General features: G+C 38.2%; 1 protein-coding gene across 1 annotated transcript in view; it reads right to left on the bottom strand.

The window, feature by feature from the left end:
* Thsd7a (thrombospondin type 1 domain containing 7A) overlaps window positions 1-26687 on the bottom strand; it is a 221701-nt gene that overhangs the window by 51102 nt on the left and 143912 nt on the right. The window contains exons 9-13 of the mRNA XM_055612922.1: window positions 25951-26066; window positions 18006-18138; window positions 17132-17235; window positions 2825-3019; window positions 585-848 (exon numbers count right to left, since the gene is read on the bottom strand). Of these exons, the coding sequence (XP_055468897.1) occupies window positions 585-848; window positions 2825-3019; window positions 17132-17235; window positions 18006-18138; window positions 25951-26066 (812 nt within the window). The remainder of the gene's footprint in view (window positions 1-584; window positions 849-2824; window positions 3020-17131; window positions 17236-18005; window positions 18139-25950; window positions 26067-26687) is intronic.

Consider the following 26687-nt stretch of genomic DNA (forward strand, 5'->3'; position numbering starts at 1 on the left):
TTAGATCAAAACTTAAGGATTCATTGTACACACTGGCTCCAAGTGGCCACTATTTATAAGCTTTTGGCAACTGAATTGTTGTCCCTGCAGTCTAGTTCACAAAATAAAAGTGGGCACAGTGTTTTAGAGGTAATTGGTGTTTTTCAGCCTAGTTTCAGCTGGAATATGAACAGATGTTTGAGAGTTTTGAGAGTCTCGCTCATTTAAAACTTTAATCTGTTTGTATGTGAATCTTACCTCTTTTCAGTCCCTTTCTGTTCACATACCATTTGGTGATTGTTGGATCTATTGAATGAGCAGGGTCTTGATTAAGTCCCAAGAGAATTTTCTGTAACTATTCTTGCCTTCACATTGAAGATGTGGGTTCCCGAATGCTGCTTCTAACCAATTCGTGACTCCTCAGTCAATTCTAGTCACTAAACTGTGCTGTATTATGCACTGTTACATAGCAAATGTGGACTGTGGGGTCCCCAGTGTTTCATTTCGAAGACACTTCTGCAAGCTTTCCTTTACTTGCAATAATATAGGTGTATTTTACCTCCACTACCAAAGAGCAACATGAACACTCAGTAATATCAAGTTACCATGGCTGTTGCATCGTGATGTTTCCACAAGTCTGCCATTTTGGTCATAGCACGCCATCGCTTGGTAACGGTATCCTTGTCCACATTCCTTGCTGTCTCCTTGTACCTTCATTCCCAACAGCACGTCAGCCTTCCCTTCTGGTAAGATACAGTCTGACCAGTTCCCCACAGGCTGTGCATTGTATTTGTCACAAGGACAATACTGCGTCTCAATAAGAGGGTATAAATGGGAGTTTTTACATTTTTCCTTCTTTTTACTTTTTCCTGTGGGAGAGAATTATGATGGAAAATAGCATTATTAGTTTCCAGCACCCTTAGATTTTTCACATTCTTTTACTTCCTTCCTGTGCTTTTGATTTTATTCAACAGTGGCCTATAAATAAATGATATCTTTTCTAAATAAAATTTTGCTGATATTGGGTGCTTTGTGCCTTGCACAGTGAAACATTTCTTATTTTTTCATTTAAAAATAGTCCATTTTGCATAAAGGATTGCAGTAGATTTTTACACTCTGAAATCACTGAAAACCTCATGTTTGTACTGACTCAGGAGTTTGTGGCAACTGCACTAACCTCTTCTTTTCAATATATGCAAAAATGTAAGATGCAGAGAGACCAACACTTCATGGGATTGCATTCTCTCTTGCTGATTGCAAATAGCTGGCAGAGTTACACCGGATTATAATTCAGAAATAGAGATTTAAGGCTTATCTCTTAGCATATTATTTTGTATCTTTCAAAATTTCTGAACAGTAGTCATTTTGACATACTCAATGACTAATACAAATAGCACTCAAGAAGAAAAGTTGAATATCAGAATAAAACATTTTCACAGTTTTGAATCAGCAAGAGAAGACAGGAAACAAGACAAGAGCCTACCACAGAGGGCCTTTGAAAGACTCTACTGAATTGAGGTATCGAAGCAGAGGCTGAGACTCATAGCTAAACTTTGGGCAGAGTGCAGGGAATCTTATGAAAAAAGGGAGAGATAGAAAGACCTGGAGGGGACAAGAGCTCCAAAAGGAGACCAACAGAGCCAAAAAAAAAAAATAGCCCTAGGGGTCCTGCAGAGACTGATACCCCAACCAAGGACAATGCATGGAGAGGACCTAAAACCCTGGCTCAGATGTAGCCCATAGACTCAGTCTCCAAGTGGGTTCCCTAGTAAGGGGAGCGGGGCATGTCTCTGATATGAACTCGGTGACAGGCTCTCTGACCACCTCCCCCTGTGGGGTGCAGCCTTACCAGGCCACAGAGGAAGACAATGGAGCCAGTCCTGATGAGACATGTTAGGCTAGAGTCAAATAGAAGGGGAGGAGAAACTCCCCTTTCAGTGGAGGGGCATAGGGGAAAAAGAGGGAGGGAGGGTGGGATTAGGAGGAGATGAGGGAGGAGGCCACAGCCAGGATACAAATTGAATAAACTGTAATAATGATAATAATAAAAAAGTTTTGAATCAAAAGAAAGTCTCTCTTAAAAATCCTTATTTATAAGTTGTATATGTATTTAAAATTACATATTTAATTATCCTAGTAATAGCATATAAAATATTCATGATATATAATTGTAATTCTGTCATACATAATATATTCTTTAATTAAATTATGATATTTACTTATATATTTATTTCTAATGTGCATACGCACACGCATACACACAGTTTTCCAGTGTCTTTATTTTACCTTGGTTCATCTTAACAGTCTATAAATATCATCCAGGTTAAGTGTAGCATCTAAGTTAAGTGTAGTATCTTGTCTTCTAAACTGTTAATCATGTCACTGTTTTAGTTTTTTTGCTTTTTAAAGCCATTGTGCCTTTGTGTTTAAATGCGGTTTTCGTAGATAGATCTAATGCTGCATTTCTCGCTGTAGGGAATAAGCTATGAACTGAGGCTGAAGTAGTGACGATAGGCTGAGACAATAAAGGAGTGGCTTCTACTCTTTGCTCTCAGCACTTTAAAATTTCTTAGCAATGCACTAAAAGATACATGTTTAAAGAACAACAACAAATGCGTTATGTGTTGCATAGGGAATTAAGCTGCCTTTTCTTTCTTCTAAAAATGATGTGCTTCTATCATTGTTACCTTGCATTAAAATACACACCCTATTCTACTGAAATATTCTGTATAAGCACAGCAACAATAAGGACTTTTGAATATACTGTCAGGATGCTCTTGGTTTGAGTTTTATTGTGTTTTTCTGTCAAGCTTAGAGTTGCCTTTAGCATCCCAATTATTCTTACCAACAATAGCACGCTTCCTGGTCCTAACTGCGCCGCAGTCTCCATTGCATGAAGAAAACTTGGACCAGCTGGTAAATTGACAGTCATCTTGGCAGGGAATCTGGCAAGCCTGGGTCAGGGCTGGCACAGGGCCTGCATACTGGAGGCACTCCTGGACGCTAGCCTGCCCTCCATCTTGCTTTCGACAAGTAATGGCTGAAAGAAAAGCATGTGTCTAATTACTCCATAATTTAAAAATTAAAAGCATTTTCACAGAGTGAGAATTCCCAGTTTACAGTAGAAATGTGGTTAGAGCATTTTTAAGAATCACAGTAGACACTATAATGGTGTGTGTATACTGTGAGCACACATTTGGACAGCAGAGTTTGATATTGAGTGCCTTCTCTCTCGTTTTGCTTGTTTTTGAGACAGGGATCTCCCACTGAACTTGCAGCTCAAGTCTTGTGAATACTGGCTTGTCTAAAAGCTGTGAGTGTCCTCTGGCCTTTGCCTCTAAGCACTGGGACTATAGGCTTGCTGTACTGCACCCTGGTTTTTAGGTGGGTGCTGGGAATCAAACTAAGATCCTCGTGAGTGTGCATCAAGACTACTCACTGAGCCATCTCCCCAACTTTTGTATTTTCTTTAAATAATGCATAGCCTTTATTGTCTGTTGTGGCACACACACACACACACACACACACACACACACACACACACACACACCTGAACAGAAACATATGCATAGACATCTACACTTAGTGACAGTCAGTATATTTTACTGGAGTCACCGAATCATTTTAGATTTGTTTCACATATGGGATAGATTTAGAAATTAATTTTAGCAGATAAATCATGCATGGATTCTAGTTTGTGTTTAATGTGGAATATTTGCACACAGTTCTAGAAGCAAATGAGATGCCTGCAGTGCTGCTTTAGGACACAAAACAATGTTAAGATTTCTGTCTACAGAGGTTTCAGTGGGTGCTTGCTCACTGTTTACTAAACTGTGGAAAGAGAGCTATGTTCACCCAATTTGTCTTATAGCCAAAAATGACAGAAATTGCTCTTTTTTCCCCCACATTGAGAGTGTACTTGCACATCTTCTGAGTGGCAAATAGGAGACAGCATCGGTGCCCTTGGCCCCTGCTGACCTCATGTTTTTTACACTGCAAAAATATCAACTATGAATTAAAAAAAATAAAATTGGAAAAAAAAAACTGTTAAGCTAAATTTGGCATGTCGCTAGTAGAATTCTCATGACTACATAGGCACTGTAATGATGATCAAGCAGTTTTAATTCACATAATGATCCCTTCCACTGTTGTTCCAGTAGCTTATTTAAAGCAAGAAACTGTAATATGCAAAACAGAGACATTCAACATTGCCTGTTTTTGTAACAGTCTTAAAGAAAAAGATCATAGGTTGCCAACATTCTCCCTTCTTCCTATACCATTTACTACACAGGTTTCAAAAATAATTTATTTATCAAGGAAGCCAGTGAAACATTTACACTTTGGTCCTGCATTGAAATCTTCATTAAATTACCTTAAATAGCCTCATTCAGACTGATTTATAGGATGTTTGTTTTTTTTTCCAAGTTTATGGTGGAGGCTAAAACTGCCCCCTCCTACCTGCTTGTTCAGGAGTCTATCATCATGGAGTTAAGGGATGAGTCTGGCATGTTGCTGGGACACAGGGGTCTCCAGATTAGGCCGTTTTCCCTACACTTGTGAGCTGAAACCCTACTGAAAAGTGCAGTTGTGTAATGGGTATGTAACGCGAAGTAGCTTACAGTTGGAGAAAGGGAAAATGTTCCCTGCAAGGTGAGCACAATGCAGAACAAATCCATGGAAGCTCACTTTGTTCTGCAAGCGTGGTTCCAACACTTGTATGCTCTGAATGGAGTCTCATTCATACGCTCCAGTTTGAGCCAAATTGTATGAAAGGGACAGAGGTCCTTGAATAGTTAAGTCAGTATGCTTGGGACGATGAGCATTGCGAAAGACAGGTGACAACAAAAGATTCCTGTCACCACTTCTGAGGAGGCTGGCATGGGCCTGTGCTTATCACAGACTGTCCAAAGTAGTGGTTGTGTCAGGCTGCAAAGGAGAATAAGCTGGTCAGCTTTTGGAAAATAGCTTTCTTACTAAACCCAGTCATTCCTATTTCATTGACCAAGGACAAGGTCTTGGAGCAGCTTTGATGATGACCGTTTGCTGGCTGGATGAAAGCTGCTGTTGCTGCTTGGCGGTGGTGCAGTATTGCCTGCAGCAGAAGCACCTGAAATTCTATTCGGCCCCTTGATTCTTGGATTCACCCAAGAGAGCTCTGTGGTCAAGGGTCAAGGAAAAAGCACTTTCCAAAGGCACTCGGTGTTCAAGGCACAAGGGTCCTGGCTGAGACTAGTGGGTAAGATGGCTGCTTCTCTGGTACTCTGTCACCCTTGCACTTTGTCACATTTTGGAAAACACCGGTGTGTGGGTCTGGAGCTCTAAATGTGAGTTATTGTTCTCTTGAGAAAGCATTATGGGGACTTGTACACAGATGGGTCAAAGTGAACATCCATCCATTCTGAAGGAAAGCCATTTGTAGCACACTAGAGGTGGAACATTCTGCTTGGATATCACAGTTCTCTCTACTTTTGCAATTAGGACCAACCACATATACACCAGAACCTCAGCAGGTTCCCATAGTTTATTGGCAATATTGCCCCCAAGGTACTTAACAGGAAAACTTGAGAAATGAAAATATTAGACATTTTACTAGCTAGGATATATAGAAGCTGCAAGAATGATTAATTTGGAGCCTAAAATGTGTGTCTGTATTAGAATTCTTAGCTTTGACGATGATTTTATTGCTGGTATCCGCAATTAAGGATTAAAAATGTAATCTTGGGGTCTCTGAAATGAAAACTGCCAATTTATCTAACATGCCTCTCTGAAATGGAGACTCAAATATAAATCTTTTGAGAAAGTTAATAAAGTTGCCTCATGTTCTCTAAGAGGGTTTCTCTTTGTCTCTGTCTTTCTGTGTCCTTCTGTCTCTCTCACTTTATTTCAAAATTACTCCATGTATCTTCACACTGTGACTCGAGAAAGAAAATTAATAAATAGCCCCACTACCAATAAATATAATTCTAGAAATAAATTTACATTGTTGATAGATACACTATTTTAAAAAAAAGTAAAAAAAAAATATTTTCCCATACTCAGACATCCCCAAAATCTTATTAGTGCTTCAGTTGATTGAAATGGAAAACAAATGTATAACATTCCTATATCTGTTCTCAGAAATCTGCTCAGCACTTCACTTCCCTTATCTGAGATTTTCAACAGTATACTTTTGGAATGAATCACACAATGTTATCCAAACAAGAGCAAGAACACCGTTTGCACAACATATTGAAAATTTATCATACATCGTAGCTTGTTTGTATTCTAACTTAGAGGAAACACAACAATTCAAACATAGAAATGCAATCTAAAATGAACTTCCTGCTACTGGGTGAGGAAAATATAAATGTTTGGAAAAGGAGCCATCTGGTCTCTCAGCTTTGTAAACTTTAAAGATCATTTGAGAGCCACTGAAAATAGGGTGTTTTTTAATTGTAGCACAAATAGATCATTCCAAGCATGGTTTCCTGGCATTTCAGAAAGCTACACATGCCCAGGCAACTGTGACTGTATTTGCATCTATCCTCATGTATAATGATTATGCAAGTTTTCCTTTGTGTTGAGGCCTTATTAACAAGATAGATCAAAATAATGCTATCCTATGAAGAGTGGACCATAAAAGCTTCTTGGTAAGATTGGCAATTGTCAAAAAAATGTTTTTCTTTTTCAAAAGGGAAATCCCACAGTAAATAGTATGTTGACTATATATTTATTTCATTTATGAAACATAAAGTTATAGATATCACAGCAAGGTTTATGTGTTATAGGATTATATGTTTCTAGCTGGCTAAAAGCATGAGAGACATAAGGATGGCTAACTTTGGACTAAACATGAATAACCTTGGACAAGTTTAATCCATCAAGACTCAGGAAACATGATAACGGTGAGTGGTGAGTAAGATACAGCTGGGATACAAAGTGAATAAACTGTAATCATAAAAAAAAGAAAAAGAAAGAAAAGGAGGAAAAAATTTAAAAAAATAAAGGTAAGTAAGAAATCCAGCTTCTTCAGCAAGTAAATGGTATAAGAAAAACAATTCAACTCAAATTGGATTAGATCAAAGTAATTCAGAAAGGCACACTAACCAAAAACAATTTGTAGACCTTAGGAGGACTAATTTGAAAACAAAACAAAACAAAACAAAACTGTGTAGACATTTTTATGTGTATCTGTGACATGTGTGTGTATTCCTGTGAGAATGCTTCTGTCTGTGAATGTAGGTATGCACATGCCACTTTTCATGTGTAGAGTTCAGAGAACACCCTCAGGTTGGTACTTACACTCTATCTTGTTTTAAGTCCAGTCAGGGTTATGTGTTTCACAGATGGTGGAAAATTAGGTATGGCCTAAAGATTAGACATTATTAAATTATTATTAACTATGTTTGGCATCATAATCTCATTTTTAATGTAAGAAAAAGATAAAGTATCTGTAGGAAATAAATATCTTATTTAAGCATTGTTCTGAAATGCTCCAGGAAAATTCTTTTGAGGTGTGAAGGGAGTGACAGATGACCAAGATGGCAGCATGTCAAAACCTTTAATGCTGAATAAATGATAGCCACCCTGTGGATATTCATGTCAGTCTTTCAATTTTTGTGTATTTTTAAAACATCTTCCAAGTTTAAATATCAAAGCCTAGTAAACTGAATAGCCAATTTCAGAGTGTTTTTGTGTGAACTTGGTTTTAGATTTGTTTATTTTTAAATTATGTGCAGGAGTATGTAAACACCAGAGCAGCTACCCACAGAGACCAGAAGAAGGTGTTGGATCCCTTGCAGCTAGAGTTACATGCAGTTGTAAATTGCCTGATAGAGATGATGGGAACTTAATCAAGGTCTTGTACAAAACTGGTAGAAGCTAGGCAGGCATGGTAGCATATGATTTTAATCACAGAACTCAGGAGACAGAGGTAGGAAACTCTTTGTGAATTCAAGATCAGCTTGGTACTTATAGTGGATTCCTGGCTAGCCAGAGATAAACAATGAAACTTTGTTCCCTCCACCCCCACACACAATACCTCACCTTCTAAAATAAAAAAAAAAAAAAAAAAAAACCTCAAATCATCCAATGCTCTTAACTGATGAGCCATCAGCCCATGGGCTGTTTTAAATAGGAAAATGTTAAAGGTTGAGGGACTGGGAAAAACCAGGGTTGGAACTGCTGGGTTAAGAGCAGATGCAGATAGACAGATGTGGTGATGAGTAAGTGCACACTTAATGACAGAACTTGGAGTGAGTAAGTCTAACAACACGAAATGTCGCTACTCATCCTCATTTTCTTGAAGAGGTAGAAACTCCCCTTTACTCAGGTAAAAAGTGGAGAATTCAGGTAGGCTGTGGATTACTCTGCAGTGTGTAAGGCCTTCCTGTCATTTTGTTTAAATAATCAGAGTGAACAAAATTGCTAAATGTGTGCACAGTTCATTACAGAAGCAGAATCTATATCTTGGCGTAGACAAAGCCGTTAAATTCTGTGTAACAAAGAGTTCAAGGGGCTCTGAGACCTTATTTATTAAGTTGAGCAGTATGATCATATTGTAGCCTACCACTCTAGTGTCTGGGTGACATTCAAGGTAGAATACACTCAGCTGGCAAGTTGATTAGATGAACTATTTTCTTGTAGTTTTATGAACAAATGCAACAGTGAGGATGAAATCATGTAAACATGAAAAGGAAAAGGCTTAGCATGAGTAGGAGGTTGTTACCAAGAGACCTAATTGTGCTCAGATCCAGCCTATAAATAATGCAAGAACACCCCAGTTGTTTCCTAGGTAGACATAATGATCCTGGCCTTTCTTTGTAGCAAAGAGATTTTCACTGACACAGTTGCTAAATTACACTTCCTAATTGCAATTTGCAAACCCAAACCTGGCAGAATGGAAAGAAACATAGTTTCTTTTAAAATTGCTCTTAATTTGCAATGATTCCTGTGTCATTGATGCTCATGATATATGTGAAATGTTCATACACCTTACTAGAAAAAAAATGTCAGTTGTAAGAATATTAGCTCAGATCAAGATCAGCTAGACTGGAATAGAGACCTTTGAAGGTTTAACTAACCGCATGGCCACATATGGAACATACAGGAACAATTACGGTTATGGGATAGTGCCACATATATTTTATGAGCTACTATTTGAAAAGCAGCAAAAATAAGATTAAAAATTAAAAAAAGAAAAGCAGCAAATGCTGGCCAATAGCTTGATAACAATGTTCTTGGAGGAATACAAGACATAATCATAATGGCTAAGTCAACTAGAATGTTGAGACTCATAGAAAATCATTTGAAAGTGGAAATAACCCTAGAACCTTTGGATGACAGTTATACAAGTAAAAAGTACTAAAATTAGAGCTCAATGAATACACATATCGGCCTAAAGAAGCCTATAAATTCATAACACACAAGTTTCCCTTTGTATTTTAGCTATTTTTGCTTATATATTCTTGTTTTTAATTGATTTTTTTCTGTAAATGAACAGTGATACGTATTGCTAAAAAAAATCTGACTCAGATATTTGGTTTGATCTGAACCGTAATAATGCCACTAAAACACAATAATCGAGGGACCAGATTTGAAGGCAAAGGATGACATCAGAGTACTACTACAGGCTCAACATATATAAATCCAGTATTTAAGCCCATTTGTTCATAAAAAACATATACTTTGAAATATCTCCATCTCATATTCTACAAATTATTTAGATTTAATTTTGATTACAGAGACTATCCCTGCTGGAGATAGCATAGTACCAACATGAAGACTGAACTAAAATAACTTAAAAATAATTTATAAGAAAGCATGTTTATGACTTTGTATTATGCTCTTTCATTAATGTGTAACAAATAATGCAGCCAGAAATTACAGACTTGTATTTAAATAGCAGAAGCTGCTATTTTTCTTTAGAGCAATTGTGAGTAAAAATAAGGACATCATATGAAATATGTCATTACTAGTATTTTTATGTGCATTGACCTTTGAACTTTTACTGGTTTCCTCTTCTCAAGAGGGCACCCTGCTTCTGCTGTCTTCGTATCTGTGATCCGTGGTTTCACTGACTCAGCCACTGTGCTGTCATCCATGACCGTACAGGAGGACATATTTGAGATTTTTGAATGCAGTTGCTGCTGCTCAGGCCATCATCATGTCCTCTTAGCAGCAGGTAGCACTAAGTGGGCTCAGCCTTTGGCTTGTTCAGCATCTGAATCCTGAGCCTGGTCCTGACGCTTGACCCTAGTCTGTGTCACCTCTGGCACCAGGTCTATCAGTACTCCACTGAGATAATCCAGCCAACCCTAAATGTTCTTAGGTTTTCTGGTTTCCTAGAATCTATTGATCTACAAGGACTTAGCTCTTTGATGGTTTTCAAGTAATGCTTCCAGTCTGACTTGGACATTTGTTCTTTTCTATTATCCAATAACTTTGTTTTCTAGTCACTGATTAATATCCATAGACCCTTGTTCAATCCAGGTTGGAGACAGAAAGTGTCGTTTTCTCACTTTGGATATCACCTAATCTCACTGTAGCGTAGGCCACCATCTCTGTTTTGGCTAGAAGAGAACTAGAAGAATTAGAAGGCTAAGCCTTTGGTGCCTGCATAGATGTTGGCTAAAGACTGGTCCATTGGAGTCCAGGAATAGGCACTTAACTAGTGGGGAAATCTGAGGAATTATGATGCTCATGCAGTCAGGAGAAGGCATGAGACCTAGACTTGGGTTTGGTCTGCCCGATGATCATCATTAGAGCCATGTATTTTATTTCTAATGCAAATCCAGTGCTAACTTTATCCATAAATATGGCTAGGAGTTAATAATATATTCAGCTGGCAGAGCAATGTCTTCTAAATATCATCTGAACATTTGAAAGGTGAGCAGAAAGAAAAGACAGTAGAGGCTTTGGTTCTATGACATGTTAAACAAATGACTGGAGTAGTATGAATCAAGCTTTTAAAAAATCACCAAATTCTGTTAATGATTTCTTTAAAATATCTTTCACTTCTCTTTCATTTTTTATTCTTAATCTATAAATATTTTGCATCTTCTTTTTTTTTTTAATTGAAAAAAATCTATTCATTCCCTCTTGGTATTCCAGTCCCCAAGTGATGTCTGTCTGCCTCTCACACATTCAGAGAAGCCCCAGACAAAAAAAGCCAATACTCTGCCCTAAAGTGTATAGATTTCATTTCGTACTTTTTTCTTTGAGTTACCCTGTGTTTAGAGAAACTTTCCTTTTTTATTGGGTGTACAGCGATGACCACTTCTAATTTTTTTGTTTCCATTTTTCTGTGGTTATTGTGCTTATACATCAATAATATATACATTACTGATTTGCCTTGAAACCCAAATCATGTATGCTTTACAACATTTCCCACTATATTAAATTATCTGTATATTTTTATTATCTCAACTAGTGAATAGCATGAGGCAACATGAAAGAGTGTAGGATGCATTTAAGAAATACTTATCTATGTAATCACTAATTATATTGAACAGTATTCAGGATAGTTAGATTGGTCTTAGGGACTGGTTTGTACAGCTTTTTTGAGAAAAATTAATATAACAGACTTACAGACCTGTGCATCAGGAAGTTTAAGACATTGATAATATGATTTGAGTTGAATTTCCCTAAAGTCCTCTAATTTCAGTTTAACAGAGTCATGACATGGAGACTTTGGATCGGGGTCAGATTTGTTCACCAGGGAGTAGATTCTTAGGATGAGACTGATGTTCTTACCCTCTCTTCTCTCTCACCCCCTCTCTGGAAATTGTAGAGGAAATTCACTCTGAATCAAGAATTGAGTGGGTAGCCCTTTGACCTTGTGGTATATTGCTATAGTAACCACAGCACTCTAGCAACTATGTTTTTATTTGACAAAAGACTTAGGAGATTTTTAGAATACTGCTTATTGTGCCTAAAGAAAGTTTCTGTCTCTAGCTGCAACAGTGTAAAGCAGAGAATTTAGTGTTACACTTTCCTGGTGAAATGGAAGCTCAGGTCTTTTAAGAAAAACTGGGTAATAATAGGACCTTGCAAGTGTTATGCTGAGAGGTGCATATTTATTATGTAAAACGAACACTTTGATCATCTCCATGCAATACATCATAAGTGAGCCAGAAATTAACAAGCAGTTGTGATATGATTTATCTGTACAGGAAGAAAAAATTGCAAAAACCTAGAACAGTTTTTGCCTCTTGTCTTCTACACTCTCTGTATTTTCAAATTTTGTCTTTATATTTTCCTTTAAAATGTTTACTGCTAAAGTAGGGGGAATCAAATATTGTTCTCTGATATTTCCTGAGTAATGCTGTGATTTCATTCTTAAGAGAGATATTTTTCTAATATAATAAATTCAAGTGTAGGTTTTCTCATACTTTGACTGGGTTTCTTCACTGATTATCTGAATTTGAAAACTTAAGCTAAAGATAAGAAATAACTTTTTGATGCTATTGATTGCAGTACTACTAGAAGTTGTGGCTATATTAATGATTATTTACTTCTGAGTTTATATTTGGGCCAGTAAAGAGTAAATAATTTTTGCTTCCTGAGACACATTGTCTCTTGTAGCTACTTGCCATGTATTTTGAAAGTAACCACAAGCAAAACGTCAAGAAATTGGTGTGGCTGTGTTTCAACACAATGTTAACTACAAAGAAACAGGCAGTGGGCTGGATTTGGTCAACAAATTATAGTTTAGTAATCTTTGGTATAGGTAAATTATTTGATAAAGACCACACAATAAATGTATCCAGTTTTAGAGTCCTAGCATGGTGTTCAATGGTAGCGGATATATTCTAAATTCATAGAATGGAATTTCTGATGTAAAGAAATTAAACTTAAAGTTAATTTTATGTTAGTAAATTATAAAAATATTAATTTTATTTAAAATTCTTCTTAAAAGAAATATTAACTCTAAAGAGCTTTAGAACAAGTAAGCTAGAGATAAAGGGAACATAATAGTGGAAACTATTATTACTGTGTTTTTACATAAATAAATACAATATCTTGAGGATCTGAGGTTTTCTATAGTACAGCATATCAGCATGAAATGGTCAAATAACCGTTCACCATTCTATGCCATCATTGCAGTTACACACCTGTTTCAGTCTCAGATTAGGCTCTTTCTCCTTGGAGGCTATACCATGCCAATAATACAAACTACAACTTCCCAAATTATTTCAGCCTTCAGAATTAATTATTTCACCAGTGGAACTATTGTGAAGCTGAGAGTATTGAAGTTAAAGAGTCCAAGGTTCAGCTTTAACTCTTATTTCTACTATCCATTCTAGTCTCTGCCACGAAGTCCTACACATATCTTCACTACTGTAAGTCCAATAACTATTTATTTCTGTCCATTTTTACACTGAATTTCTTGTCTGAGCCAGTGATATGTCCTCCTTTCATTGTTCCAGTAGCATCTTAGCCAGAAGCTGGGCCCAAGTGTCTTATCGTTCTAATTTATTCTGCACATGCTGCCAGATAAAACACAGCCTTCAGCAGGCCTCGCTCTTTTCACTTATTGAACACAGTCTCAAACATGGATCCTGACATTTATATGTCTCCACAAAATCACCCCAGGCTCCAGCTCACATGTCTGTGGCCTTAACCTACCAACTTTTCTATAAGCTTATGAACTCCATTTCTTAAATCAAATGCTTAGCTTGTAGAATTGATCACACTGTGAATGGCCCTCCTCTCTCTGCTTATTCCAGTAAGAGGGAACAAGTCAAGTAGAGCTGGTCCTTCAAGTCTTTCTTACTGTCAGCTTCAAATGATCAGATTTGAAATCAATTGCTTTTATTCTTTAACTCCAATTTGTTGGGTGGGATTAAATGATCTCCTTTCCCTAAGAGATGCAAGCTTTTCGGTTTCACACCTATGGCTCTTTCTGCACAGCCTTCTCAGTGAAGTCACAAATGAATGAGCAGCTGGATTAGAAAGTCCAATGTACTAGGAGACACAGAGGTTCCCATTCTATAGATGTTGCTGATTGAATTACTGCAACATGATTACTTCAGTCTCTAAAGGAAAACATTTTCTTTCATTTTATTTTGCCTGTGACCATATGATATCAAAGATAAAGACAGTGAGACATTAACAAGCTAACCAAGCACAGCCTGGAATCAACCGTGGATAGAATATCAATGCAAGAAAACGTTTCCTTCCTTGCACAGACAGAAGAAACTTCTCTCCATCTCATGCCCTGTAAGAATACAGGCTGCCAGGAAAAGAGAGCTCCACAGGCTGGAGTAATAAAGCCAGGAAGCCTCTTTTTGCATAAAAGTTGTTATCCTAAAGTTAGTTACACAGAAACCAGTTGCTATAATGATGCAACTTTGTTCTCCCGGGTTACCTGAAAGGTGGAGAGAGAGAGAGAGGGAGAGGGAGAGGGTGAGGGAGAGGGAGAGGGTGAGGGAGAGGGAGAGAGAGAGAGAGAGAGAGAGAGAGAGAGAGGGAGGGAGGGAGAGAACAGTATGAGGACTGTACTAAGATTTAAAAAAACATTGCTTAAAGACTGGGGAAGGAAGAGATACAAATCAGGAAGTCAGAAATGAGCACTCAAAAGCCAGGAGAAAGTGGCACCGAGGGAGCCAAAGACAACTTTCTGTTTCTTAGAGGAAGTGCGTAGAAGTGTTAGATATTAAGAAGAACTCACTAGGACCAGAATAGAACAGAGGCTGTCAGCTTTCCACATGAAAAGGTTAATTGTCATCATAAAAAATCAGTTTCTGAACAGACAGTATGCCCAAACAGCAAGCGGCTCTTGTTTATCTTGTTGCTTCTGTGCCCCTGTGACATTCTGCGCAGTCCTTAGGGTCACTGACTGACAGGAAGGAGAGGAAATTCCCTTCCCATGAAGACAATGTGATCCCAATGCTTCAAGGCTCTTGTGGTTTTAGTCTCAAATGGAGGAAGTGAATCACTCAAGGTTGTACAGCTTTCAATAGTGGAGTTTTGAATTGTGAAGCCTTTTCACATGTGTGCCATGCCCATCATTGTCTTAATTAGGGCTTCTATTGCTGTGATGAAACATGACCAAAAGCGACTCGGGGAGGAATGGAAAAGTGATCTCATATCACTGTTCATCACTGAAGGAAATCAGGACAGGAAGTAAAGCGGGGCAGGAGCTGAAGAAATGCTACTTACTGGCTTGCTCTGGAGGGCTTGTTCAGCCTGATGGATTATAGAACCCAGGATAACCAGTAGCCCAGGATAGCACTGTACAAAATGGGCTGGGCCCTCCCACATCAGGCAGAAATTTTTAAAATGTACCATAGGTCTGCCTGCCTACAGGCCAGTCTATGGAGGCATTTTTCTCAACTGTTGTCCCTCCTCTCCGATAACTCTAACTTTGCCAAGCTGACACAGAACTAGCTGGCACAACCATTTTATTACCATTTTATAATCTATAAAATATACTTCTCATATTCTGACCATTGATTGCTGAGTACTATTTGTTAATGATTATTTATTAAAATTGAAAGAATCTACAACTGAACCAGTTTTTTTCCCACCTACAAAAGTGACTAGATAAGGAAAGCTTACCTTGCATTTGTACAAGAATTGTACAAATGAAGTTTGTTTATCCAGACTTCGAAACCTACCCATTCCCCTGGTCTTTTGCTATTCTGTGTAGAACCAGGAATGAACATGAATTCACACTTGGTTCAAAAGATGAGTTATCAGTGAATGATAATGCTTTGCATCATTCAAATTTTTGAAGAAAATTTACAATGGGAAGAGTGACCCTCAGTTCTCTATAGCTGTAGCCAGAGTCATTTTATTTAAGGTTTATGATGGACATGAGACAGAAAGATAGGGTCAGATTTGTGGGACTATGAGTAGCTCTAGAACAATTAACTGAGAAAGGCCATTACACACACACACACACACACACACACACACACACACACACACCCCACTTAGAGCAGCCAACCAAAGATCCACCCCTTCAGAAATCCCCTCTCTGCCTTTTGGTATATAAATGCATCTGTACTCTAAGCCAGCTTTTAATCCATGTGCTTGCTAGACCCTGCTTCCACCCTGTGGTGGATATTCTCTGCTTTTTAGTTTAATTTTTGATAAATCTTGATTTTTACTATTACTACCAGACTGTCTATTTTGTCCAATCACTGCTTGAGACACACAGGCTCGGGATGTCACGTCAGCTCATGGGACATCACAGACACTCTTCCCCACAGCAGAAGATTCTCAGTGAAAGTTATACAAGTAAAACGGATTCTGAATGTCATACTATAGAAAATATAAGTAATAAGGCGAAATTTATCCTTCAAATGAAGACTTCTTAAAAGTACTATGTAAAATAGATTTCTAAAAAGAGGTTTTCTTCAAGAGTGAAATTTTTTAACTGTAAAAACTATATTAACTATTGACAGATTGTATGAGTAAAAACAATAAAGTATGTAAACTCCAGGTTTGCTATTTCATGCGTGAGAATGAACAATAGTCTCCAAAGCTTGAGGTTTATTTCTTATAAAATGCAGCACATAATAATGACAAATGTGAAAACCTTCCTCTACAAACTTATGCAGGAGTCATGTTTTGTAGCAGTGCAGACAGTCTAAACTTCACATACTGCAAGCTTCGAGTCAATAAATAGTATAAAAGCCAGTATCAAATATGATTGGGGCCATGGACAGCCTTTGCAATATTAGGAATGACACCGTTGAGAATTTCAGGAAAGCTATCAAGTTACATTACATTGTATGCACACACAAATATGATGCATTTAAGCAAAGATTACAAATCATATGAATCATTGTTAAGATGTCAAGTAAAGTGCTATGAATTACCATGATTTAAAAACACACAAAAAGCTTAGTTATATTGCTATCTATGTCACAACCAAACCCAGCGTCTATTTTTCTTCCATCTATTAATTGGGGAAGAATTCAACAGTTATGCGTTATTGACAAAGAACAAAATTTCAAGAGCTTTTCTAGTTTCTAGTTTCTTTTTCTTCTTCTTCTTCTTTTTTTTTTTTTTTTTTTGTAGAATAGGTCAAAGCTGTTCCTCTCTGCTCTGCTCTGCCAAACCCTGTTATCAAAGTTAAATGCAACAAGGCAGTGGTGGAGATAAAGGACAGAACATTGGAGAAGTGCAAAACAAATCAACACTGGTGTGCCGTCCCCACCTCTTGCCTGCCGTCCAGGCCCGCAGCCTTCCTGTGCTCCAGGGACATCCTGTTGAATGCTCCAAGGAACTAACAGGCACCTGCGCCATTTGTGTGTCTTCCACCTACAAGGAGAAGAACAAAATCCCAGTGAGAGGAAGCAGAGAAGGCAGGCAAATCAGGAGATAGTGTAGTAGCAACAGAAACCCACATTCAGATTTAGCAATGTTTAACTCAGCCACTCACTAACCCGTTATAAAGACAACGTTAAACACAACATTCTTCCTATGTTCCTAGAGACAAGACTGTATCACTGGCAAGTTTTGCAGAAACAGACTCAACAGAGTGACAGAGGGCATTTAGACTTCTGATTAACACTACCAAAATATGCCCCAGCTGACACCAGAAGTATTGCATCCCACTAATTAAACACCAGTCCTGTCAGGAGTCTTCCCTATAGCGACCTTCGGATGATCACCACAGAAGTAACAACAACTGAAATCACAATATCCCACAACAACAACAGATTCCAAAACTGAATACTTTGGGTAAACAGTCAATAATGTTCATACTATGAGCACACGGTAAAGACTAGCCTGTCATCTCCAAATTAATGGTACATGTATAAAAGTGGCAAATTTACCACTAACCTCCACTTTATATCAATAGACGACCTTCTCACCACCTACGAGAGCTATCTGTACGGTTGGGAAACTGACACATGTATTTGCTTCCTGAGAGGAAACTTGTGAAGGAGAGACGATCTGTGAAATAACAGGTGAGGGATGGTGGCTCCAACAGTGAACATCCTTCTGTGCTGGTGGAAGGGATACCGGCTTGAAAGATGTGATCGGAAATTAGCCAGCACTCCACCTTCCTCCTTTCCCTCCCTTACCTGTAGCTGTGACACGGGGGAGGGGCCTCGCAGGCTTTCTCTTCGTACAGAGGCTCTGAGCATTCCCGGCCTCCATTGGCTGGCAGCTGAATGATGAACCGTTGTCGCGACTGCTTCCTGGCTCCCGAAACCCCTGCGAGGAAGCAGCTTTTTAACCTCTCTATATTGTACTGATAACAGAATCTCTCAATACCAGTTGCTTGAAGAAATTTCCTTGCCTCCAGCGGCATGTGCTGTGACATGCCTGAATGAGAGGCCTTATTTCATCTACTTTTACTAATTGTCCCACAGACCACTTATCTTGAAAACCCATTCTGGTTACTGTAAAAGGAACTTTTATTCGCCGGTTTCAAATGTTGTCTCAGAGGGTTGTTGCCTCTGTCTGCTAATCTAGGCCTAAACCTGGAAGCTCCTAGCCTTCATACAGTCTAACCTAAGCCTAGAATATTTTCGGTCTCTGAGACTGCTCAATAAGCTCTCCCTTACTTGTTTTTTTTTTTTTTTTTTTTTTTTTTCTGAACACTGCTGGCTGGTTCAAATCAGCTGTTCTGGCCTAAACTACTCTCCCAGGTGACTTGTCCAAACTAGATTTTTGCTCAGCGACTGAATTGCTCTGCTTGGCCTCACACTAACTCAAGCAATCTGCTCTAATCTCCTGGCTTCTCATTCTCTGGCTCAATCAGTCTTCTACTGTCCCAGTGAAATTGCGGCTTCTCTCTCTGCCTTGCCCCTTAAGTAGCTTCCCTTTCTTTTCTCTTGTGAGGATTTGGTGTATCCTATTCTGTCAGACATTTCTCTGATTCATCTCTACTTCTGTCACTCAATTAAACATCCATCACTTTCAAACACGGATGCTTCCTTCTAGGAACTAACTTTACCTTCATTATTTGGGGTTAAAGGCCTGTACCACCACACTTGGACCTAAGCTTTTTTGTTTGTTTGTTTGATTGTTTTTGTTTTTTCCACCTGTACCAGGCTGGCCTTGAGCTCAGATCTGCATGCCTCTGTCCCCTGGATTAAACATGTGTTTGTATTCCAGCCTGATCACACAGACCTAGAAGGTCTTTGGATGTGATCACTTGCCGGAACAGACATGTTCTGAATTAAAATTCCTGTACGGGTTATATTTTAAAATGTAAAGATAGAAAAGAAACAGTTCCACAGTCAACCGGTCCTTCTACTTTGCATTTACAAAGTAATTGTTCTTTTGTATTTTCCTGTCCCCTTGAGAAAAACAACAGATCTAATTACATCCTTTCCCTTACTATAAGTCTATCTTTGTGTCATCTCATGTAGCTATGTTTGCCACGTGGGAAACATACTCTTGTCATGAATCTTCCCTAGGAGGACGTGCTCAATGTTATAATGCTATCTTCGTTATTCTTTTTATTTGAGATGCATTACTTATAAATTATTGCTCATGCTAAGCAGCCTAAGAGCTTCATTTCAGACCACTCTCTGTGCATCATGCTCCAAGTAGAAAAACAAAAAGTTTTCAAAGAAAGGTTTTTTTAAGGAAGTGTCAAAAATAGCAGTAATTAGTGTAAGTAAATAACTCCAAATAATTTCTAAAAATTGGGGTCAGGATGAAGCTTTATCTTCAATTAAGATAGCGGTCTGACAGTATGAACGTTTTACAGATTTAATTGTTGAAATTTGTTTTTTTTTTAGATTATAAGTACAGATAAAGAGTTTGCCAGCTTTGATTTCAATTTTCATATGCATATCTCTTAAAGGTGAGTAGCTAGCTATATGGTATAATTTTGCTTAGAAAAGAATTCTGTAGGGGTTGATGTCATCAGATAACATAATTCCTGATGTGTTTACGCTATTTTGCAAGATTATTAAATATTTCATACAGAGTACATACAAGAACAGTGGGGGTTACTTTTATAGAGTTTATAACCTTTCATAAGCAAAGTTTAATCACAAAGGAAGCAAAACATTTCAGAAGTTATTGTGGTTATAAGATAAAAAGATTTGAAAGTGAAAATTTAATCATAACAAAACCCTTTTTCATGAACTCAAGGTGTTCCTTTTCACAAAGATGGGCAAACAGTGGCAACCATGCTTAGACTCATGTGCCAGGCAAAAATATGGATTGGATACCAGCAATTTCTGAGAGCCTGTGCTGGAGAAGCCCTTTAAAGTCGGAAAAAATAACAGCAATCAGCTGAATTGAAACCCAGAACCACTAAGTCATTGTTCTTGATAGCAGAGTTTGGGACTCTGTTTTGTTTTGTTTTTGTTTTGAGTGTGTGTGTGTGTATAGACATTTTTTAAATTTTTTTATATCAATTATAGTTTATTCACTTTGTATCCCAGCTGTAGCCCCCTCCTTCATTCCCTCCCAATCCCACCCTCCCTCTCTCATCTTCTCCCATGCTCCTCTTCAAGTCCACTGATGGGGAGGTCCTCCTCCCCTTCCATCTGACTGTAGCCTATCAGGTCTCATCAGGACTGGGTGCATTATCTTCCTCTGTGGCCTGGTAAGGCTGCTCCCCCCTCAGGGGGAGGTGATCAAGGAACAGGCCACTGAGTTCATACCAGAGACAGTCCCTGTTCCCCTTACTAGGGTACCCACTTTGGATTCTGAGCTGCCATGGGCTACATCTGAGCAGGGGTTCTAGAATATCTTCATGAATGATCCTTGGTTGGAGTATTAGTCTCAGAAAAGACCCCTGTGCCCAGATTTTTTGGATCTGTTGCTCTCCTTGTGGAGCTCCTGTCCTCTCCAGGTCTTATTATCTCCTCCTTCTTTCATAAGATTTCCTGAACTTTGCCCAAAGTTTGATTATGAGTCTGAGCATCTGCTTTGTTACACTTCTGGGTAGTTTTTCAGAGGGTTTCTATGGTAGGCTCCTGTCCTGTTTCCTGTTTTCTCGTTCTTCCAATGTCCATCCTATTTGTCTTTCTTAGTGAGGATTGATCATTTTATCCAGGGTCCTCCTTCCTCCTTAGCTTCTTTAGGTGTACTGATTTTAGTATGTTTATTCTATCTCTAATATCCACTTATAAGTGAGTATATACCGTGTTTGTCTTTCTGCTTCTGGGATACCTCACTCAGGATAATCTTTTTTAGATCCTTCCATTTGCCTGCAAATTTCACGGTTCCCTTGGTAATTGCTGAGTAGTATTCCATTGTGTAAATGTACCACAATTTCTATATACATTCCTCAGTTGAGGGACATCTTGGTTGTTTCCAAATTCTGGCTATAACAAATAAAGCTGCTATGAACATGGTTGAGCAAATACCCTTGTTGTATACTTGAGCATGTTTTGGATATATGCCTAGGAAAGCTACAGCTGAATCTTGAGGAATTACTATTCCTAATTGTCTGAGAAAGCAACAGATTGATTTCAGTACAGGGAATCTTAGGAAAGAATGGGAAGATAGGAAGACTTGGAGGAGACAGGAGCTCCACAAGGAGAGCAACAGATCGAAAAGATCTGGGCACAGGTTTTTTTTTGTTTGTTTGTTTGTTTGTTTCATTTTTTTCCCTGAAACTGATACGCCAACAAAGGACCATGCATGGAAATAACCTAGAACCCCTAGAATCCCTGCACAGACGTAGCCATGGCAGCTCCATCTCCAAGTGGGTTCCCTAGTAATGGGAACAGGAACTGTCTCTGACATGAACTCAGTGGCTGGTCTTTGATCACCTCCCCCTGAAAGGGGAGCAGCCTTACCAGGCCACAGAGGAAAACAATGCAGCCAGTCCAGTTGGTTTAAAACTTGATAGACTAGGGTCAGAGGGAAGAAGAGGAGGACCTCCTCTATCAGTGGACTTGGGGAGGGGCATGGGAGGAGATGAGAGTGGGATTGGGAGGGGAGGAGGGAGGAGGCTACAGTGGGGATACAAAGTGAATAAGCTGTAATTTATAAAAATATAAATAAATTTAAAAAAGAAAAAAAAAAGCCTTTTAGGAGCTTGTGATGTACATTGGGAAAAGGAAGAACACAGATGGCTGTGTGCATCTTGTCCCAATTTAAGATTCTGGACTACTGTATATTGTTAGGATCATTTCCATTGTGTGTGAATAATGCTTTTATCTACAATAATTACGTTAATGAATAATTGGAATACTATAGTTAATGGAGTAGGGAATTGGGGACTGAGTCTGGTAGCAGCTAGGAATTGAAATATTTAGGAACACTGTTGTGGACTTTTTATTATAACAAATTTAAAAGAGTGTAAATTTGAATACCAACTTTGGCATTTGCTTTAATATGATTTATCCTGAGAAGATCTAAGAAATGTCAATAGAAATTTAGTGTTAGCAATGCCTCTCCATTATATTGTTCCAATGACTCCTAGCTTCAAGCCCAGGTGATAAACCGCTCTAACTATTGAAAGATAAAAGCATTTTCACTTCTCTTGATGCTTTTGAGAATCCATTATGCTTCTGTTTTTCTTTTTGGTCACTGGAATCTCAGAGCTAATTTTCTTCTCCATTACAGGAGCATACATTAACTTTGATTTTTCTTTTTGCTGTTTCTTTAAGTTTGCCTGTACTCTCCCAATTCAGTACTTTGTTCTACCCTTCTATTATTTTGAATTTTTCTTTTATTTAATATATGCTTAGGATCAATACTGAATATTTGAAAAAAAGAGCATGAAAACTAAGTAGACATCTGATTATTTGCTTAGCACGTGAAGAAAGATTGTTTTATTCCTTCTTCCTTCTGTTGCTTCCTCCCTCCCTCAGTTCCTCTCTTGTTCTGTCTTCTTCATTAAGAAAAAAAAATCACCAAAATAGGATTCTTTGTTTTCCAGGTGGTCAAAATATTTAGAGGAAGTCACTTCTAGGCCTTTTTGGTTTGTGTAAGGAAGTTAGACACATAATTAAGGACAAGGGCCTGGAAATTGGAGTGGACCACGAGTTCACCATCAATGACAGCTTATAAAGTTCTTAAGTACTAACTGTGTAGATGTCCTTGCACACAGCCAAGGATGTTCCAATTCACATGTTCCAATGTCTGCTTTCCTTTTTAATTTTTTCAACTTTTCAAACACATATGCTATCTGACATACAAGTCTGTAATATCCTTCTGGTATCTTTTTATTCAGACATAGACATGTATGTTACAAATCAAAGCTTCGAGTAATTTTTTCTTCTTTAATTGACTGTACAATGATAGTCTATTTTATTCTTATTTTATTTATGACAGTTTATTCACTGAATATCCCAGCTGTAGCATCCTCCCTCGTCCCCTTCCAACCACATCCTTCCTCCTTCTTCTCCTCCCATGCCCCTCCTCCGTCCATTGATAGAGGTGGTCCTCCTACTCTTCCATCTGACCTAGTGTATCAGGTCTCATCAGGACTGTCTGCATTGTTTTCCTCTGTGGCCTGGTAAGCCTGCCATTCCTCCCCTTTCCCCCAGGGAGAGGTGATCAAAAAGCCAGCCACTGAGTTCATGTCAGAGAGAGATTCTTCCCCACTAGGGAACCCACTTGGAGACTGAGCTGCCATAGGCTACATCTGTGCAGGGGTTAAGTTCAAAATCTTTCATCTTCTTTAGTCATAGGATAAAGGCTATACCCTGATTAGATTGGAACACTTTAAAGCTGTAGCACGCAGGAAATTTAATGGTGCAACACAGGGAGTATCAGGACTTCTAAATATAGTTAAGAGTTTGCTTGTGTGTTCACTTTAGGATTCAGTCAGGTTACCTATAGAAAATGTGTAGCTATAGACTCCATGGGGTAAAAAAAAGAAAAATTATTCACTAATTTTGGTAGTCAGCTTGGAATTTCACAGCTTTTAAAACTTTTTTGTATATATTTACGCCCAGTTTATTATGTTTGAAATGCATATAGTGTTTCTACAGATCTCTATGAATAGCCACAAAACTGTCCACACATAGGAAGTGATTTATACTTACTGAATGAAAAAAATACTTATTTTGCATTCATTCAAATGGTTTGTTAGCATATTCTATTTGTTTCTCTTTATTCCCTGAAATAATTACCTAGGTCTAAGCCTGTATTGAGGATTAAGAAAAAGAAGCTAACCAAGAAAGCCAAAAAGAAAAAGAAAAAGAAAGAGAGAAAAAAAAAAAAGCTGGGTCCTGGGGCTCTGCAAAGACTGATATCCCAATCAAGGATCATGCATGCAGAGCCCATAGATGTAGCCTATAGACTCGGTCTCCTAGTAAGGGGAGCAGGGGCTGTCTCTGGCATGAACTCAGTGGCAAGCTCTCTGAACACCTACCTGTGGGGCTACAGAGGAAAACAATGCAGACTGTCCTGATGAGACCTGATAGGCTAGAGTCAGATAGAAGGGGAGGAGGACCTCCCCAGTCAGTGGACTAGGGAAGTGGCACAGGAGAAGAAGAAGAGAGAGGAAGGGTGGGATTGGGAAGAGATGAGGGCAGAGGCCACAGCCAGGATACAGATTGAATAAACTGTAATAAATGATAATAATAAAAGATTTATATCCAGACATGATTTATATTCTAAAGAGTTTCAAATTTCATAAATAAAGTTTTTGAAGTTAACAAAATATTTGAGCACCAAACTACCCATAAATTAGTGCTGGTTTTTATTGACATTGTTTTTTTTTTTTCAAGATGTATTATGGGAGATGAATAAAATAAAATTTCAAATGACTCAATTTTATTCTTCCTTATATCTGAGCACTGTAGATCACATTCTATCAACCCAGCTCCCAAGAGTTCCTTCGTTACCCCTCAGCCCTATAGACTGTCCACAGACATGACCTGTGACAGTGTCTCATTCCCCCTCACCCTCTGATGTTTCTCATCTGCATCCATTTGAAATACCTGGTCCTATCACACAAACACGAATAAAATTTCCCACACTTATGTTTCATCTATACTCAATGATATTCTGTAAAAAAGAAAACAAAACAAAACAACAACAACAACAACAACAAAAAAAAAACATGATGAAACCAGATAAGCTAGGGTCGGACTGAAGGGGACGAGGTCCTCCCCTATCAGTGGACTAGGGGAAGGGCATAGGGGGAGAAGAGGGAGGATGGGTGGGACAGGAAGGTGATGAGGGAGGGGGCTGCAGCAGGGTTACAAAGTGAATAAATGGTAGCAAATAAATATATAAATAAAAATAAATTTAAAAGAAAATGAAAAAATAATTTATTATGACAATCAGAAAATTAAGTGGTTAAAAATAAAATTTAGTAAGTTTAAAAGGTCATTAAACTAGAATTTAACAATTAATTGCAAATATCCCATGAGCATCAAGAAGCATAAACACTACCACTACGTACACATAGAGAGAGCAAACAGGAAAATAGGGGACAACGTTGTCTTTCACACGGAAAACTCTTGCTGTTATTGTGTAAGTTGCACGGAAGGTGTGAAAATGTCTCTCAGTGGGAATGCTAAAAGATCATGTCCCAAAGGGTAATGAAAGATTTATTAGGGGAATCTTCCATGATAATAAAAGGCTTTGCAAATCACAAAAGCAAAAGTAAATCTGGCAGGGAAAAATATTCTTGGAAATGCCTCCTGGCGCATTAAGTGTCGGCAGTGAAAGAACTTGCCCCTCATTCTCTTTGCTTTATCCATCCTTGGGCCACATAACTGAATCTGTAGCAAACCTGGTCTCAGGCTATTTCTTGCCTGTAAGTAGTTTAGAAGCCATGTGTACTGAGGTCCCTGGAAACTCTTTTAAAAATCTAGACCAGTATAGATACTTCCAGGATTAATGAAATATAAGATTTATTAATAAAATCTAAAATAATTTCAATCTGAGGTTTATAATGAAACTTCAAGGCAGTTTAAAACTTACTGCCGGCCAGGTACTCTAACGTAGTATCACTTCTGGGGAGAAATCCAAGAAAAGCCATGGCAACAAGGCCCTGGGTAAGAAGCACGGACATCGCTCTGCAAGATGTCAGATGCCCTGCTGAATGAGGGTTCTGGGTGAAGAGCCTCCAGACTCTGTGCTCCATACCTTCTCTGCATGAAGAGGGACATGGTGTCCAGTCACTGTATGGGGTCACAATGCAATCTTTCCTACAAGGAAGCAAGCAAGGCCTCACTGTTTCAGGCCGAAGATTTTCAGGGCACCTAGAACAAGACAAGAAATTATGAAGCCTTTAACTAGCCACAAAACCAAGTACTTAATTTTCTTCTAATTTTCATTGCTATGTGAATCTGTCACCTCATAAGCCTATATTATTCAGCGTTCAAGGCTTCTTTTCACAAGCCCCGTCCAGCTAACTTAATTCTCTCCAACTGCACTTGGACAAGACTATGCCATAACAAATACGTAGACTTGATGACACTCATGCTACCTAGAAGAAATATGACTACTACAGTTTTCCCTTTAGGTTAATCTCTTCACTAGCAAATATGTATTTTTCTAACATGCATAATAAAAATTTCTAGGAATTCAAAATATCAATGTTAAGATTCAATTTCTATATCTGTAGCTAAATATTTCATAATAATAGGACAAAAATATATTATGACAATATTTGTTAATAATAATTATTAGTATTAGTGTCACAATCCTGTATATATGTATGTATATATGTATATATACATATATACATACATGTGTGTATATAGAATGTGTGTGGGTATGGACATGTGGTTATGCTTGATTTATGGTTCTGGGACTGAACATAGTCCATGAAGCTTGCTTGCTCTGTCTCTCTGTCTTTCTCTGTCTCTCCTTGAATCTCT

The sequence above is a fragment of the Psammomys obesus genome, unplaced genomic scaffold (assembly GCF_907164565.1).
Source record: "Psammomys obesus unplaced genomic scaffold, mPsaObe1.curated_primary_1811, whole genome shotgun sequence".
Classification (NCBI taxonomy): domain Eukaryota; kingdom Metazoa; phylum Chordata; class Mammalia; order Rodentia; family Muridae; genus Psammomys; species Psammomys obesus.